At 41.8% G+C, this 16,213-nt stretch overlaps 3 protein-coding genes and 1 pseudogene across 3 annotated transcripts; 2 read left to right on the plus strand and 2 right to left on the minus strand.

Moving 5' to 3' along the window:
- Window positions 1-1,222: 1,222 nt before the first annotated feature.
- LOC115693442 (cell number regulator 10-like) lies at window positions 1,223-3,161 on the plus strand. Its single transcript, XM_030620436.2, has 5 exons — window positions 1,223-1,351; window positions 1,403-1,445; window positions 1,619-1,690; window positions 1,795-2,007; window positions 3,079-3,161. The coding sequence occupies exons 1-5, from the start codon at window positions 1,223-1,225 to the stop codon at window positions 3,159-3,161; spliced, it is 540 nt and encodes a 179-aa protein (XP_030476296.1).
- A 908-nt stretch (window positions 3,162-4,069) lies between these two features.
- LOC115691807 (cytochrome P450 CYP736A12-like) lies at window positions 4,070-7,158 on the minus strand (annotated as a pseudogene).
- A 1,209-nt stretch (window positions 7,159-8,367) lies between these two features.
- LOC115693413 (cytochrome P450 CYP736A12-like) lies at window positions 8,368-11,335 on the minus strand. Its single transcript, XM_030620408.2, has 2 exons — window positions 10,543-11,335; window positions 8,368-9,385 (listed from the first exon to the last, which is right to left on the minus strand). The coding sequence occupies exons 1-2, from the start codon at window positions 11,224-11,226 to the stop codon at window positions 8,630-8,632; spliced, it is 1,440 nt and encodes a 479-aa protein (XP_030476268.1). The 5' UTR covers window positions 11,227-11,335; the 3' UTR covers window positions 8,368-8,629.
- Window positions 11,336-14,181: 2,846 nt separating this feature from the next.
- On the plus strand, window positions 14,182-16,025 carry LOC115691797 (protein PLANT CADMIUM RESISTANCE 2-like). The gene is made up of 4 exons (XM_030618537.1): window positions 14,182-14,404; window positions 14,572-14,643; window positions 14,745-14,957; window positions 15,943-16,025. Exons 1-4 carry the CDS (start codon window positions 14,182-14,184, stop codon window positions 16,023-16,025), a joined length of 591 nt encoding a protein of 196 aa, XP_030474397.1.
- Window positions 16,026-16,213: the final 188 nt, after the last annotated feature.

The following is a 16,213-nucleotide window of genomic DNA, read 5'->3' on the forward strand; positions in this document are numbered from 1 at the left end:
TTGACCTCGACCCACAGCAGCTCCAGTGAAGACAGCACCTCTGGTGAAGACAGCGGCTCGACGGCACGTGCGACAGCGAGCTTGAGGGAGAAGATGAACAGTATCTTTTGAGGGCAAAAGTGGAACACATAATTATCAGTGAGGACAATATTGAAAAGATAAAAAAAGTCATTAAACCGCTATTGTAGCATTCCCAATGTTAGCATTTGGCGAATGGGGTCACAAAAATGTTTGCCAAATCTCATATTTTTCTCAAGGGGTTTTAGGGGCTCAAAGCCCATTGGTAAAGCTGAACCAAACGGGGCCTAATTGCCGGTAAATAAGTATAAATAATCCGCTTAATATACTGTACTAATTTTTTCGGTGATAACATTTATGGCATAAGAAATGCGGGTTGAAAACTTCTTTAGTTTTTTTTTTTTTTTTTGTGAAGTGTCGCGATGCGTAGAATCGAAAAAGACGGTTTCTCGCCTTTTCAATCAAAAGCGTCGTACCGTCCACAGAAATGTTAAGGACAGAGCCGGACGAACTAAAATTTTTCACTATGAAATTCACTTATTTAATGTTTCACATGACATTATCGCAAAAAGGATGTCGTGGGCGACCGTAGGTGTAGAAGCAACCAAGTTGATATCGCAAGCTTGTATTACGTTTATTTCTTTGTTTTTAACATGTGCGATAGGGGGAGAGAGAGAGAGGCGGAAAGTTGACTTAGACCATTATAACATTCAGTAAACAAATGCAATCCATAGGTTACACTTTGTTAGCGAACTGCAGACCCGACCTCTTCATCCCGTGGAAGACCAAGACCTCGTTTATTATATTTCTTTTTTGAATTGACTGAAGTGAATATAAACTCAGTTAGATGGAAATTTTCCACATTGACATGGTCAAAATGATAAAAAAATAAAGATAGAAAAAATCTTGCAAATAATACTTCCCCCAGTAATCAGACCTTCATTAGTCACCAAGAAGTTGCTTAGTAAATATTCTATTCATGGTCAACATGTATTGTTGAGCATCCTCAAATTTTAAGACTCCCACTTGATTCAAGTACAAAGAGGAAAAAGATTAAGAAAAGAAAAAAGAAAAGTTGTCTGAATGTTTGTATATATATATATATATATATATTGCTGCATCCGGGTGTTTGTGGCAATGCTTGGCGTAGCTCCATAGTTCTTGCCTTCTCTCATCCTTTTGCCGAGGCGAATTTTAGCTCCAAATGGCTCCGCGAAACCCCGGAGGAGGCTCGAAAGCCCCTCCACCTCCAGTCGCCGCGACACCTCTCGTGGCATTCCCTCTGGGAGCGAGCGCTCCTTCGGCATACGTCGGCCATCCCGTTCCTCCACAGGTCTACGTAGGAACACTCGTTCAAAACGTTCCCGATGCCAACGTGGGAGAGTGGACCACCAGTCTTTGTGGTTGCTTCGATGATCTATCGAATTGTGAGTCTTTTTTGCCAAAGAAAAATCCTCCATAGGACTCAATCTTGCTTTTCTCAATCGTGTGATGAGTTATATCATGTTGATAATGTTTTTTTTTTGTTAGAGATATATAATAGATTCTCTATATTTCTAACATATCACGTCAATAATGTTCTTTCTTGTTTCCAACGAAGGCGTGATCACCTGTTTCTGCCCGTGTGTCACGTTCGGCCAGAACGCCGAGATCATAGACAGAGGAAATACCTGTAAGCGAAAAACCTCAACAAAACCTCATCTTAGCAAACAACTATGATTTAAGGTTCGATTTTTTCTCCCGCTAACAATTTGACTTTGGCTAATGGACTGGCAGCATGTGCATCTGCCGGGGCTCTGTGCTGCCTGGCATTACACTTCTTTTATTGTTCGTACTGGTACACATGCACTTACCGGACCAAGCTCCGCGGCATCTACTCGATCCCCGGCGGCCAGTGTGGAGATTTTTGCGTACACCATTGGTGTGGACCATGCGCTCTTTGTCAAGAGTATCGGGAGCTCAAGAATCGCGGGTTCGATCCCTCAATCGGTAAGTTCATTACCCAATATGTTCTTTGGCCCAGTAATTCATCGTTCCTAACTTCCTATATGCACTCAGAAAGAACAAAAAAGAACATTGAAACTAGACTGAACTCATCTGATTGGTATTGCTTAGAAGTAAGATTGGTTCAAATCCAATAGTAGGTTAAACTTATTAAACTCCATCACTATTGTTCATATTTGAATGGAAAATAGAGATATTGCAATTTCTAATTTTAAAAAAATAAGGAACAAACTCTATAGTTTTTATCATGATAAGCTATCATTATCGATAAGTCATCAGAATAATGAGTCTTAGTAATTATAGTTATAAAATAAGGCGGAACACTTGTTTATGAACAATGATAATATTGTCTATTGAACTGCCAAATATTCCATTATTCTTATCAAATCTATTCTAAAACTTAGAAATCAATTAAAAAAAAGAAAATGTAAATAGACCTAGTCCGATGAATCTTGACTATATCCACGATTTTGAACATCCATCCCATTTGTATTCTGGATAATCGTATAAGAAGATCATTGAAAGGACAAATTCCTAGAATTTATGGGGAGTGGAGGATAAAGAAATTGTTGAAAGTACCATTTTTTTTTAATCTAGCATCAATCTATTTGATGTTAAAAAGATCCGTTGAAGGAAGGTCGGCTAGAAATTTCTCGAAAAATGAAAATGTCCCACGCACAAAACCTCTTATGACAAGGTTATTTAAGATTGCCAATTAAGAAATAAAGCCCTATTTTTTAGGGAGATTTGAGCGGTTCATTTTGACTTTTGGTGCCAATAGATTCTACTCAATTGCGATTAGAGACCAAGTAAGCACAAATGCTTCGAGATTCTAACATGCATTTTGGAAGCTCAAATTATATAGAATATCATATTATTACTGAGTGTTAAATATGAGACACTTGTTTAAATGTACTGTTAAAATCTATCGCCTCATTTATTTCATGAATTTTGTAGACAAATCTTCATACACCTATCATTACTCAAACATACTTATGTACGTATATGACATGAATGTGACCGGTTAAATATTTTCATACTCGACAAGATGTGCAGGATGGGTCGCTAACGATGAACGAAGGACTCGGCAGGTCGGAATAGTGGTCCCTCCGTCAGTTCCCGGCGGCATGATTCGTTGATGTCTCTCTCAGGCCAACCTTCGCCAACAGTTCATCCATCTTCATTTCAAATTCTAATCTTGCCCTCCCTTTCAAAAGCCTTAGCAAACCTAGTTGAGCCAGCCAAGCGATTGGGAGTATTTTGTGTGCCTTTTATTTTAAGTTTCGGGGCTTTGTTTTAATTTCCAGAACTGGAATTGGGACTTTCATACTCCGTTGTAATATATACTCGATGCTATCTTAAGTTACATCACAATAACCTTGGAATTGAAGAGAATTTTCTTTACAGCGGATTACAAAGACAGATTTGAGAATGCTAATTAATATATTCATGTCGTGGGTCGCGGATCACGATGATAAATGCGTGGTCAGGTGGCATCTCGTATTTATGCAGACCATAAAGGTCATAGATTGACTGCCAAAAAGAACCATTATTTTCTAGCTTTTATTTTTCCTCGATTATCCCATAATGCAAACGACCAACAAGAGCAAACCGTTGAATGTCACAAAAAAGAAAAAAAGATTTGATAAGAATAACCCATCTTGGAAAGACTCATTTTTCCTTCGTGAGCGATATCTAAAACATAATTATCATTGTGAATAAGAAGTTGAGCTCCCAAAACAGAAACCTTCGCTTGCACATTCGAAAGAGAGAACATTTGGGGGCAAAAACTCGCTCTAGCAAATCTCTGGTCAGCGCTGCTTACCAGAGGAGGCGGCGAGTCGATCAATCCCGACCCCGGTGCTGCCATGACGACCAAGTCCTGCAAGTCTTGATGGTTGACCTTTCTTCTGCATTTGACCACTAAACTAAGATAAGACGAGCAAACCGTTGATTAGCTGGTGTTTTCAGTTAAATCACGCAAGGAAATGAATTTAAACACCCATTTCCAATCTATCTGTAATAAGAATAAAAATGAGGAAATGCGCTATTCAGGGTTCACACACATTTCCAATCTATCTGAAAAAAATCCGGACCGACCCGACCCTGTGGGTATATGTTGAACAAGTGTCGAGTCGGGTCACTATAGGATTTGGGTCGGGTATCATGAAGACCAAACCCATTGACACCCCTAGCGGAGGGACATGGTCACTATACGCTTTCTTCGTTTCTTTTTATTTATTTATTTTCGGCTAATTACTTTTTCTTTTTTGGGGTGGGGGGTGAGTCGAAACGGGTATGTTTTAAAGGCTTTGATATTGTCGATCTTTCTTAACATATGTTTAAATTTTCAAACATACCATATTTTGCCAATCCCATCTGATTTCGATAGAAAAGGAACTTGAAGATGATCCGCATAATCAAAACATGAGCCATACAACCAGTTGGATTTAATTGGTCAAAATTGAATCCCTCGGATCCCAACACATGGCCCAAGTCCGAATAGGTTTTTGGAGTCTCGCCCTTCGATATACACGCTGCCGTTCGCGAACCTCTCCAGGAGAAACTCCTCCACATTCTCGTGCCCACGCCTTGGCGTCTCTCCCATAGGGCGCACGGGGTCACGATGACCCGAGTCCTCTTCGTGATGTAAAACCCGGCGATCTCGACGTCCTCTGTGGACTCGTGGGTAGTCATGGCCACGGGCCGGTTTTGGCCCGGAACTAGCCCGGTCAAACCCGGGCCCGCGGTTTGGAACCGGAACTGGCCCGTGGCCTATGGGGCCCGGTTCTAGTTCCAACAATTTTGGAACCGGCGGTTCCGGGCCCGGTTCCAAATTATTTTTAAAAAAATAATAATAATGAATTTTTTTTAAAAAAAATCATTATTTTTTTTTTATAAAACAATTTGAACTCTAATTGCCATGCATTGTAAGTGCATTGATCTCTAATTACAATGCTTGACTTGGGTGTATTGAACTCTAATTACAAGGTTTGGCTTGGGTTTTATACACAATGATTCTAATTCCTCTTCGTTCCCATTCGATGTGGGATTCTCGGCTTGCCTTGAACACCTTCATTGTGAGACTCTTGGCTTGTCTTCATGCAAATGCCAAGAGTCTCACATCAAATGAGAATGAAGAGACCATCAAAGGGGTTGTGTATAAAATCCAAGCCAAATCATGAACATGTGAAGTTGTTTGCCTTTTGTGGCTACAATCCTTTGCTAGTTAAGAGCAAAGGGTTCCATTGGCGATTCGTGGCCATGTGTGAACCGGAACCGGCCGGTTCCGAACTGTGGCCATGACTAATCGTGGGGGACCAGGAGCGGGCCCGGCAGATACAACTTGAAGCTCTCTTTCACCACCATGTCCAAATAATTCAGCTTCGGCAAATCTAACTCCTCGACGGTCTGGCCCAACCTGACAATGAGTTCGAGCTCTTGCTGGAGGTGTTCCATCACGCATGGGTTGCGGATCAGCTCGGACAAGGCCCGCTTGATCACGATGGACGATGACTCGTACGATGTGGCAATCAGGTCGAGGGCAAAGGCCTTGATATTGGTGCGACCCAATATGTGAACCGGCTCATCTTACGAGCTATTTATAGGATGGCCACAATGGAGAGGAATGTGTTTATAAAACCACCATTATATTTCCAGTGGTGTCTTTCTCGTGTTCTTTTATAATATCTTTTAACACCTTGTTCGTGGCTTGATTAACTATTTTTGCACGAGAGTCATTTCCCGCTAAGGCAAAAAACATAACTATTAAATTAACTCCTCGATTGTCAAAGTATTATTTACGCAAAAAAAGCAATATATTAGAACTGCAAAGTTATTTATTTATAAAAGATCAAGCTAGCTAGATTATGCTCTTTGTTTTTAGGCCTCTATAGATCTTTTCTTCCTGTTGCTCATGGAAACTCTCAAATAGTTGCAAACTTATAAGCACTGCGCACGTACACGACAAAAAGCAATGACTCAAGCGTACTTGTTACAGTCCAATTCACTGTACTATATACTGCAATCAAACAATTCACCATACTACATATAGATGTTCCACAAGTCTAGAAAGTTTACCATATTTAGAAAATAATGATGAAAGAATTAGAGAAACCTAAATTAAAACCTGAAGATCCAGGAGGCACGTAATCCGCCAAATTGAAAGCCCCCGCCAGGTTCATAAACTCATGAATCACAGGCTTCAAGTTGAACTTATCCTTTGGGCCACACCCCAATATCATCCCGCACGTCAAGTCACCGATCAGCTCCCCCACCTCCGCGCTCACGTCCACGCCTCATGTGCCGCCGCCGCCTTCCTCACCCACCTCATTGGCGTGAACGACTCCCACCTTTGCTGGGCTCAACAGGTGCAGCATGCACAGCTTCCTCCCGCTGCGCTATTACGCACTATTCTTTGCGAAAGCCATCCCCCTGTTGCCGTACGACATGTGGTGCGGGGCCTCCATGCTCGGGCGGCTCGAGAAGATGCTATTGTGGGTCCTGAGGATCAGCTTGGCCACCTCCGGCGACAAGACCACCACCATCAGCTTGTTGCCGAGGCGGAGGAACATGATGGACCCATAGGCCTTGGCGAGGCTTTGGAGGCGGTGGTGGGGGAGGTGGTGGAGGTTCCCAATGATGGGCAGTGGCGGCTGACCCGGCGGCAACTTTGGGGCTTTCCGGTGGCGTAGATGGTGTAAAAAGAAGGCTGCTTCATGTTTTGGTTCAAAAGCTCTAATTTTCTAATTAGCCGGCTGAAAAGATTCGATGAGTATCGCTTCGTTCATTTCACGGAAAATGTGACATCTCTGGAAAATATTTTCCATGAAGTCTTTTTCCACGAAAATGACAATATTTTCTGGTGTTCGGTTTAAACATAAAAATGAGATAGAAAATATTTTCCGCCGTTTGCCATGGAAAATTTGATTTGCATGATTCTCTTGAGAAAAATATCCAAAAATTCAAAATTTTAAATTTTTTGATTTTTCTTTTATTTTTCCCTTCTATCTCTATGCAAGGTGGAGCCTTGGGTGAGGTCGAGCTTACCAGCCTTGGGACGAGCTCGACCTCGCTAGATCGGGCAAGTTTGAGCCTCGTCGGCCTTAAGCAAGCCTGAGACTTGCCTGTGGCCATTGACTAGCCGAGGAAGAAGCAAAACGAAAAAGAAAGAAAATAAAAAGTAATAAAAAATTCGATTTTTTTTAAAATAAAATAATTAAAAATTAAAACTTTTTAAAAAATAATAAATAATTTAAATTTTCGAATTTAAAAAAATATATTCTCATAAGAACGAACGTTTCATTAATCAATGACCCGAGCCTGAGTGTCGAGGACTCACACACGGCCTTTATAGACCCGGGCCTAAGTGCTAGGGACTAGAGCTTGAGCGTTAGGACCTGAACCGAGCCCTTTATTGATGCGGGCTTGGGTGCTGGGGCATAGGGCATGGGCACTAGTGGTTCGGGCTCAACCTCGGTCTCGATGGACCGGGGCATGGGCCTCGAAGGCTCAGGCCTGGGCACTAGGGTCCCGAGCCCGGCCTCAATGGACCCAAGTTCGGTCTCAATGGACTCGTGCTCGAGCGTTAGAGACCTGGTCCTGGCCTCGATGGACTCGGGGCCCGACCTTGATGGACTTGGCCTGGGCGTTGGAGACTTGGGAACCAACATTGGGATTCTCATGTTCAAACGTAGTGTTTTGGGTCCAAGTGTCAATACCTAATCATATTTTGAAAAACGTTTTTCGACTTTTTCAAAGAGAAAATCATTTTCCTGAATTTAAGAATAGGTTTTCCGTTAACCAGAAAAATATTTTCCATTGACTCATTTTCCTAAGTAAACCGAACGCCGAAAAATATTTTCTGTGAAACGAATGGAGCCTGCATCTAAACTAATCACGCCGACTACACCGCTGCGAAAGTGGAAACACATTTGTGGGTAGACAAATAATAATATGAAAAAGCAACTTCGTTTGTTTCAATGGAAAATAAATAATTTGGAAAATGTATTCCTAAAAATGATGATAAATTTTTTTTATTAACTAATTATTTCAAGCGATATAAACGATATTTTTAAGAAAATATTTTTTAAATAATTTATTTTTCGCGAAATAAACGGAATATTCCTACTTGTCAATAATTATTAGTTTATGAATATTTTTGAGCTGTGGCGATGCAAGGCCTTCCTCGGTCAATAGTGTTGCTTTATCTTTATTTCCATGGTTTTGATTGGTCAAAATTCATCATCATTCGACAAGCTTATTTCCAGCATTTGTACATACATAAAAAAAGTACCAAATAAAAATTAAATTAAATTGCATAGACAGTAGAGGGAAAGAACTCGATAGTAAATCCCGTCTTTATATAGAATGGGCTAATGTTAAGATGCACATAAGTTGACTCTTAAGAGAGGCAGATGCAGCCTAGAACGTTCGATCAGTCTAAAGTACTTTGTTGTTCAAATTAGCACAAAAAACTTGTCAAAGGAAATCTCAGACATCAATTTGACCGGTAACGTATAACAAATCTTGCCAAATTTCAAACAAGCAGGCGATAACTCGGCCTCAGGATCAAGTGCTTCGCTCTGGGCATTGACAACCCAAAGTCCTAGCTCATGTCCAGCTCGCTCGGCGACGTCCCCTCCGGTAACTCCCAGTCGAAACAATGCACTAACTGGGCCAAAACAAGGCGAACATTAACGAGGCCCAAGTTCATCCCCGGGCAGCCTCTCCGACCCGACCCAAACGGTATGAGCTGGAAGTCTCGCCCTTTGACGTCCATGCCGCTGTTCGCGAACCTCTCCGGGAAGAACTCCTCCGCATTCTCGGCCCAAGCGTTGGTGTCTCTCCCAAGGGCCCACGCGTTCACGATGACCTGAGTCCTCTTCGCGATGTAATACCCGGCAATCTCGACATCCTCCATGGACTCGCGTGGGACCAGGAGCGGGCCCGGCGGATACAGCCTGAAGCTCTCTTTCACCACCATGTCCAAATAATTAAGCTCTGGCAGATCCGACTCCTCGACGGTCCGGTCCAACCCGACGACAGTTTCGAGCTCTTGCTGGAGGTGCTTCATCACGCGTGGGTTGCGGATCAGCTCGGACAAGGCCCACTCGATCGCGGTCGACGAGGACTCGTACGACGCGGCGATCATGTCGAGGGCTATGGCCTTGACGTTGGTCCCACCCATGATGTGAACCTGCTCGTCTTGCGAGCTATTTATGGGATGGCCCATGCCGGCGAGCAATGTGTACATAAAGTCACCCTTATATTTTCCGGTCGCATCTTCCTCGTGTTCTCTGATGATGTCCTCGAAAACCTTATCCATGGCTCGATTAACAGCTTTTGCACGCCGAGTCATTCCCTATTAAGGCAAAAAAGTGATTGTTAAACAAGCTTTATTTTTTGATTTTCAAAATATTATTTACACAACAAACTAGAAAAGATGTAATAGAAGCTGCAAATTTTTGTATCTATAAAGTTGTTTGCATTTTCTCAAAATCCGAACTAAATGCACCGTTCGTCCTGATGCTCATAGAGAGTAGAAACTTTGCAAACTCATAAGCATTGCCTACGGATATGGGGAAAAGTGTCAGAAAAGCCCCAAACATTTTGTATTGATGCCAATTTAGTCCTAAATCCGTTTTTTATGCCAATGTAGTCTTAAACCTTTTAATATAATGTCAATTCAGTCCTTTCGATTAATTTTAGCTAGATTTTGCTAACATGGACGCTAGCCAACCTACGTGGCATGGTCGGCACTGACGTGAACAACCTTCAAGATTATTTTAATATTTTTTTTTGAATTTTTACTTATTTTTTTATTTTCTTTTCCTTCCCTCCCTCCTTCCTCTAGCCGGTCGCGACTGGCTATTGGCAAGGCTCGCCCTCACTAGCGATGGTAAAGGTGAGCCTCTCCAGATATGGCGAGGTCATGCCTCGGCCAACCACCGGCGAGGCTCGACCTCGCCAGATCCGGTGAGGTCGGGCCTCGCCCAGCCGCTGGCGAGGCTTGAGCCCTCGCCAGAGGCTTTCGACCTCGTAGCCTCTGGCGAGGGTGAGCCTCACCAGTGGCCGGCGTGGCTCGCCAAAGGCCGGCGAGCTCAAGCCTCTGGCCGGTCGCTGGTCTAGCAACCAGCTGAGGAAGGAGGGAGGGGAGGAAAAAAAAGAAAAAAAGAAATAAAAATCCAAAAAATATTAAAATATTATTAAAAATTATCCACGTCATCAATATCATGCCAAAATTAGCCGGAAGAACTGAATTGAAACAAAAATAAAATATGTAGGACTTAATTGACATCAAAAAAAGGTTTATGACTCAATTAGCACAAATTCAATAGGTTTATGACTTTTCTGACACTTTTCCCGACAGATATGACATGTGACAAAAGCACTGAGTCAAGCGTTACTTTGCATAATTCCAAATGACTGTACTATATATACCGTAAGCTAAAAATTTACCGTACTACATTAATATTGCACAAGTCTAATTGAATCACAAAATAAACTAACAACTAATACCTGAAGATTGAGAGCACCAAGAAGAGGCACATAGTCCGCCAAATTGAAAGCCCCGGCCAAGTTCCGAGCCTCGTTAATCACAGGCTTCAAGTTGAACTTAACCCTCGTGCTGCACCCCAATATCATCCTGCACGCCAAGTCCCCCATCAGCTGCCCCACCTCCGCGCTCACGTCCACCGCCTCGCGCGCCGCTGCTGCTGCCGTCACCCTCCCGACCATCCCCCACAGCTCCTCCCTCCTCATCGGCGCGAACGACTCCACCTTCACCGGGCTCAGCAGCTGCAGCATGCACAGCCTCCTCAGGCCCCGCCAGTACGCACCGCTCTCCGCGAACGCCATCCCCTTGTTGCCGTATGACATGTGGTACAGGGCATCCACGCTTGGGCGACTCGAGAAGATGCTGTCGTGGGTCTTGAGGACAAGCTCGGCTGCCTCCGGCGACGAGACCACCACCGTCGGCTTGTTGCCGAGGCGGAGGAACATGATGGTGCCGTAGGACTTGGCGAGGCTGTGGAGGCTACGGTGGGGGAGGTTGCCGAGCTGGTGGAGGTTCCCGATGACGGGCAGTGGGGGCGGACCTGGCGGCAGCTTGGGGGCATTCCGGCAGCGGAGGAGGTGGTGGAAGAAGAAGTAGAGAGATATTAGAAGAAGGGTCGAGGGAAGGGCGAGTGGGGAAGTCTCCATTTGCAAGTTGAAGATGGTGGTGTCTTGCTTTGGTTGTGAGCCTGGTTGAGGATGGAGCGGAGATATGGAGAGTGATAATGCAATTGCTGTCTGGATAGCTACGAGTGGCAACTACAACGGATGAAGTGGACCGACGTGAGGTGGGCTCTTGTGGCCGTGGGCTACCCATTATTCACTTGGGTCAAGAAAGGTTGGCGCTTGATTTGACATTCCCCTAATAGTTGCAAATAATTCTTTTAATTAAAGTGAGGGAAGATGGGATTTTTTTTAAGCACGAATCCAAGTCGATAGCTGGCGAAATCAATGGATCCTACCATCTCAATTATTAATTATATGAATTACAATTAGGGACCTGCGCGATTAACAGTGCGGATGATTTTGATCCGCGTGTTCTATGCATGCAATTTTTTTTTGTCACGCACGATTGATGATATTTGCGGTGTGATTACATTCGTCGTTTTCGTAGATAATCCACATGGAATCGTAGCTCAAAATGAGATAGATGGGAAGTGCAAGGGCGCACGGATGTTAACATGTCATTGACGATGCACAAGTGGATATGTGTTAGTACAATGGGGACATCAATTTCCAGCTTCTAAAGTAGTAAAGGAGCATATATCCAACAAGCAGAAGACGAAAAGTTTTTTTCTCTCTCATCTCTCTCCATTGGCTTCTTCAAGCTTTAGTCATAGAGAGGGTTTGAGCTAGTCTCACCCTTCTCTCCCGTTGATTTTGTTCTAGTCTTTTTGTTCTTTTCTTATTTTTCTATACTCTCTTGATCTAAATTTAGGAGTTCTCTTTTCTTGGTTTAATTCTAGATCTAAAAGTTTAAACTCTCCTGATTTAGTTCTAGATCTATGAGCTTTTCTCTCCCGATTTAAATTTAGAAGTTCAATAATATTTTTAAGGATTCGATACCCCGTGCTATGTCTCTATACAGGTCCTCTGCCTCCAATTGAGATCTGTGTTATTTCAACTCGTTTTGATTATCTTCATCTGGCAATGATGTAGAGGAGCGGAACATAGGCGTGCACTGTCAAAAGGCAACGGCGTAGTTATTGGAGAAGGACTTTCCGGCATGTGCTCATCACTGATGGATGATACGAGATTTAGTGATCGGCCGCCAATTACTTTACTTGAAAAATCCGTTTTTATGAAATGAGTACGTGCTTAACCCTGTCGATGTTCTGTTGATCTTCCTTATTTTTGAATTTGGCTTTGTTTTGTTGTATTCTGAGATTTGCTTTGGTTCGATTTTCTTTGTCATGAAAGTTATTGTACTTCTCATATATCTTTTGAATAATAAATACAATTTTCTTTCAACAAAAAAAATATTGTAAAATATCTCATCCAAAAGAATTTTTTGACCAAAAAAAAATCTCATCCAAAAGAATTGGCAAAAGCACTTCATAACTCTGTTTTCTATACAGAACTAGATGAAAGAGAAGATCTTGTGGCACATGAAAGTGTAAGAGTCGGACCATTAATCGATTAACATTAGACCAATATTGTTGCGTTCTTTCTATATTTAGAAATTATAATCGGGTTTGTGCTCACTTTTAGCGCCTTTTTTTCCAAATTGACCCTACATTATATAATAAAAAGATCAAAGATCATACAATTAACAATTCTAATAACTTCCCACTTTCTGCCACTTCCCTATATAGCCATCAATTTTCTTTCATTGAAGTACAATTACAAAGCTTCAATCGTGCCCAAACAATATTGAACAATAGTGCAAAGATATAACCAACGCAGTAATATGCTCAGTTGAAGGGTCAAGCCATCATGTGAGAATCGGCAATACACAAGTATCAGTCGGGAACAGATAACTTGTAGTGAAGTTGAATCATCAAAGACAGGATCCTCTCGGTTTGCTCACTTTGTATATGAGATTGTCCATGTACGTGCCTCTTTCTTGTCGACTTATTCAAACGGCGAAGGTACTTTATGTAGTTGTTTAAGTATACATCGAGTGTCGATATATGAAGATGCATATCCAATTCATTCAAGAGGCGTTTTCTCCCCGAAGCCCACTTCACCTTCCGACGTAAAAAATTTGGTATGCGATTGACGTGATTGACAGAGTCAATTACAGCATAGGAATCGTACGAGAAAACAATACAACATCAATTGAAATCGAAGGGGCCTTGCGAAAATCATGACCGTGAGAATTGATCACGTCTTTGACATTGACTCTTGTATTATTAATTGGTGACAAGAAGGAAAACCATCTTTGGTACTATGGGTGGAAACATAAACAACACAGAAATGTGTAGTTGATGATTATTTGACGAAATAAAATGAGCAAATGGCTATTCAAATGTAATCTGATCTTCTTTTCTTTTTTTTTAAAAACGGCAATGATATCTAATATCATAATCATTCATCATACTAACTTTAGCTGTAGAAGAAACCAAGCTGCTACGCAAGCTTGTATTGCTTTTATTTCTTTGTTTTGAATATGTGCGATAGAGAGAGAGATAGAGAGAGAGTGAGAGTTAACTTACACCATTATAGCATTCATCCAGTGGAAGAAGAGAAGACCTCGATTATTATATTTCTTTTTCAAATTGATTGAGCTATATTTGAACTCAGTTCGATGGAAAATTTCCACATTGACATAGTCAAAATGATAAAAAATAATAATAATAAAAAGAATCTTGCAAATAATACTTCACCGAGTAATCAGACCTTCATTAGTCACGAAGAAGTTGATTAGTAAATATTCTATTCATGGTCAACATGTATTGTTGAGCATTCTCAAGTTTTAAAATTCCCACTTGATTCAAGTACATAGCGGAAAAAGATTAAAAAAAGAAAAAAAAAACAAAAGAAAGGTTGTGTGAATATTTGTATATATTGCAGCTTCCGGGTGTTTGTGGCAATACTTGACGGAGCTCCATAGTTTTTGCCTTCTCTCATTCTTTCGCCGAGGCGAATTTTAGCTCCAAAATGGCTCCGCGAAACCCTGGAGGAGACTCGAAAGTGCCTCCACCTCCAGTAGCCGCACCACTTTCCGTGGCGTTACCTCCGGAAGCGAGCGCTCCCCCGGCATACGTTGGCCATCCCATTCCTCCACAGGTCTACATAGGAACACCCGTGGACAACGTTCCCGGCACCAACTTGGGAGTGTGGACCACCGGTCTTTTCGGTTGCTTCGACGATCTATCGAATTGTAAGTTTTTTTTCTCCAAAGAAAAATTCCATAGGACTCGATCTTGCTTTTGTCAATCGCGTGATGGGTTATATCACATCGATGATGTTCTTTGTTAGAGATATATATAATAGATTCTCCTTATCTCTAACGTATCGATCATCTTCCTTTTTTCGTTTCCAACAAAGGCTTGATCACCATTTTCTGCCCGTGTGTCACGTTCGGCCAGAACGCCGAGATCATAGACAGAGGAAGCACCTGTAAGCAAAAAACCTCAACAAAACCTCGTCTTAGCAAAAAAGTAAGATTAAGGTTCGATTTTCTCCTGCTAAAAATTTGACTTTGGCTAATGAATTGGCAGCTTGTGCGTGTGCCGGGGCTGTGTGCTGCCTGATATTCCACTTCTTTTATTGTTCATTCTGGTACACATGCACTTACCGGACCAAGCTCCGTGGCCTCTACTCGATCCCCGGTGACCAGTGCGGAGATTGTTTCGTGCATCTTTTGTGCGTGCCATGCGCTCTTTGTCAAGAGTATCGGGAACTCAAGAACCGCGGGTTCGATCCCTCGATCGGTAAGTTCATTACCCAATATGTTCTTTGGCCCAGTAATTCATCGTTCCTAACTTCCTATCAGCACTCAGAAAGAACAAAAAAGAACAATGAAACTAGACTGAACTCATCTGATTGGTATTTAAGATTGATTGGTTCAAATCCAATAATAGGTTAAACTTATTAAACTCCATTGCTATTGTTCATATTTGAATGGAAAATAGGGATATTGCTATTTTTAATCTAAAAAAAAGGAATTTTTTTTTTATCATGATAAGCTATCGTTATCGATAAGTTTATCGGAATAATGAGTCTTAGTAACTATAGTTATAAAATAATGCGGAACACTTGTTTATGAACAATGATAATATTGTCTCTTGAATCGCCAAATGCGCCATTGTTCCTGTCAAATCTATTCTAAAACTTAGAAATCAACAAACAAAAGAAAAATTAAATAGACCTAGTCCGATGAATCATTATCATACCTACTATTTCGACCATCCATCCCATTTGCATTCTGGATATCCGTATAAAAAGATCGTTGAAATGACAAATTCCTAGAGCTTATACGGCGTGGAGGACAAAGAAACTATTGAAGCTACCATTTTTTAATCTAGTATCAATCCATTTGATGTTAAAAAAATCCGTTGGAGGAAGGTCCTCTAGAAATTTCTTGTGACAAGGTTATTTAAGATTGCCAATTAAGAAATAAAGCCCTATGTTTTTAGGGAGATTCTACTCAGTTGCGATTAGAGACCCAAGTAAACACAAATGCTTCGAGATTCTAACATGCATTTTGGAAGCTCAAATCACATAGAATACCATATTAGTGCCGAGTGTTGAATACGAGACACTTGTTTAAATGTTCGGTTAAAATCTACCACCTTATGTATTTCATGAATTTTGTAGACAAATCTTAATACACCTACCATTACTCGAACATACTTATGTACGTATATCATATGAATGTGACTGGTTACACATTTTCATATGCGACATGATGCGCAGGATGGGTCGCTAACGAGGAACGAAGGACTCGGCAGGTCGGAATTGTGGTCCCTCCGTTAGTTCCCAGAGGCATGACTCGTTGATGTCTCTCTCGGGCCAACCTTTGCCAACAGTTCATCCATCTTCTTCTCAAATTCTAAGCTTGCCCTCCCTTTCTAAAGCGTTAGCAGACCTAGCCGAGCCAGCCAAGCGATTGGGAGGATTTCGTGTGCCTTTTATTTTTGTTTCGGGGCTTGGTTTTAATTTCCAGAACTGGAAATGGGACTTTTAA

Source organism: Syzygium oleosum, unplaced genomic scaffold (assembly GCF_021117445.2).
Source record: "Syzygium oleosum isolate NSW1041296 unplaced genomic scaffold, Sole_v2.1 Sole_v2.09, whole genome shotgun sequence".
In the NCBI taxonomy this organism is placed as follows: Eukaryota; Viridiplantae; Streptophyta; class Magnoliopsida; order Myrtales; family Myrtaceae; genus Syzygium; species Syzygium oleosum.

Excerpts from the sequence above, each read along its gene's own strand:
- LOC115693442 (XM_030620436.2), top strand. The coding sequence starts at position 1,223 with ATGGCTCCGCGAAACCCCGGAGGAGGCTCGAAAGCCCCTCCACCTCCA. Across the intron at positions 1,352-1,402 it reads GCCATCCCGTTCCTCCACAG|TGGACCACCAGTCTTTGTGG; the intron begins GTCTACGTAGGA and ends AACGTGGGAGAG. Across the intron at positions 1,446-1,618 it reads CTTCGATGATCTATCGAATT|GCGTGATCACCTGTTTCTGC; the intron begins GTGAGTCTTTTT and ends TTTCCAACGAAG.
- LOC115693413 (XM_030620408.2), bottom strand. The coding sequence starts at position 11,226 with ATGGAGACTTCCCCACTCGCCCTTCCCTCGACCCTTCTTCTAATATCT. Across the intron at positions 9,386-10,542 it reads TTGGTGCTCTCAATCTTCAG|GGAATGACTCGGCGTGCAAA; the intron begins GTATTAGTTGTT and ends TTGCCTTAATAG.
- LOC115691797 (XM_030618537.1), top strand. The coding sequence starts at position 14,182 with ATGGCTCCGCGAAACCCTGGAGGAGACTCGAAAGTGCCTCCACCTCCA. Across the intron at positions 14,644-14,744 it reads CATAGACAGAGGAAGCACCT|CTTGTGCGTGTGCCGGGGCT; the intron begins GTAAGCAAAAAA and ends ATGAATTGGCAG. Across the intron at positions 14,958-15,942 it reads CGGGTTCGATCCCTCGATCG|GATGGGTCGCTAACGAGGAA; the intron begins GTAAGTTCATTA and ends CATGATGCGCAG.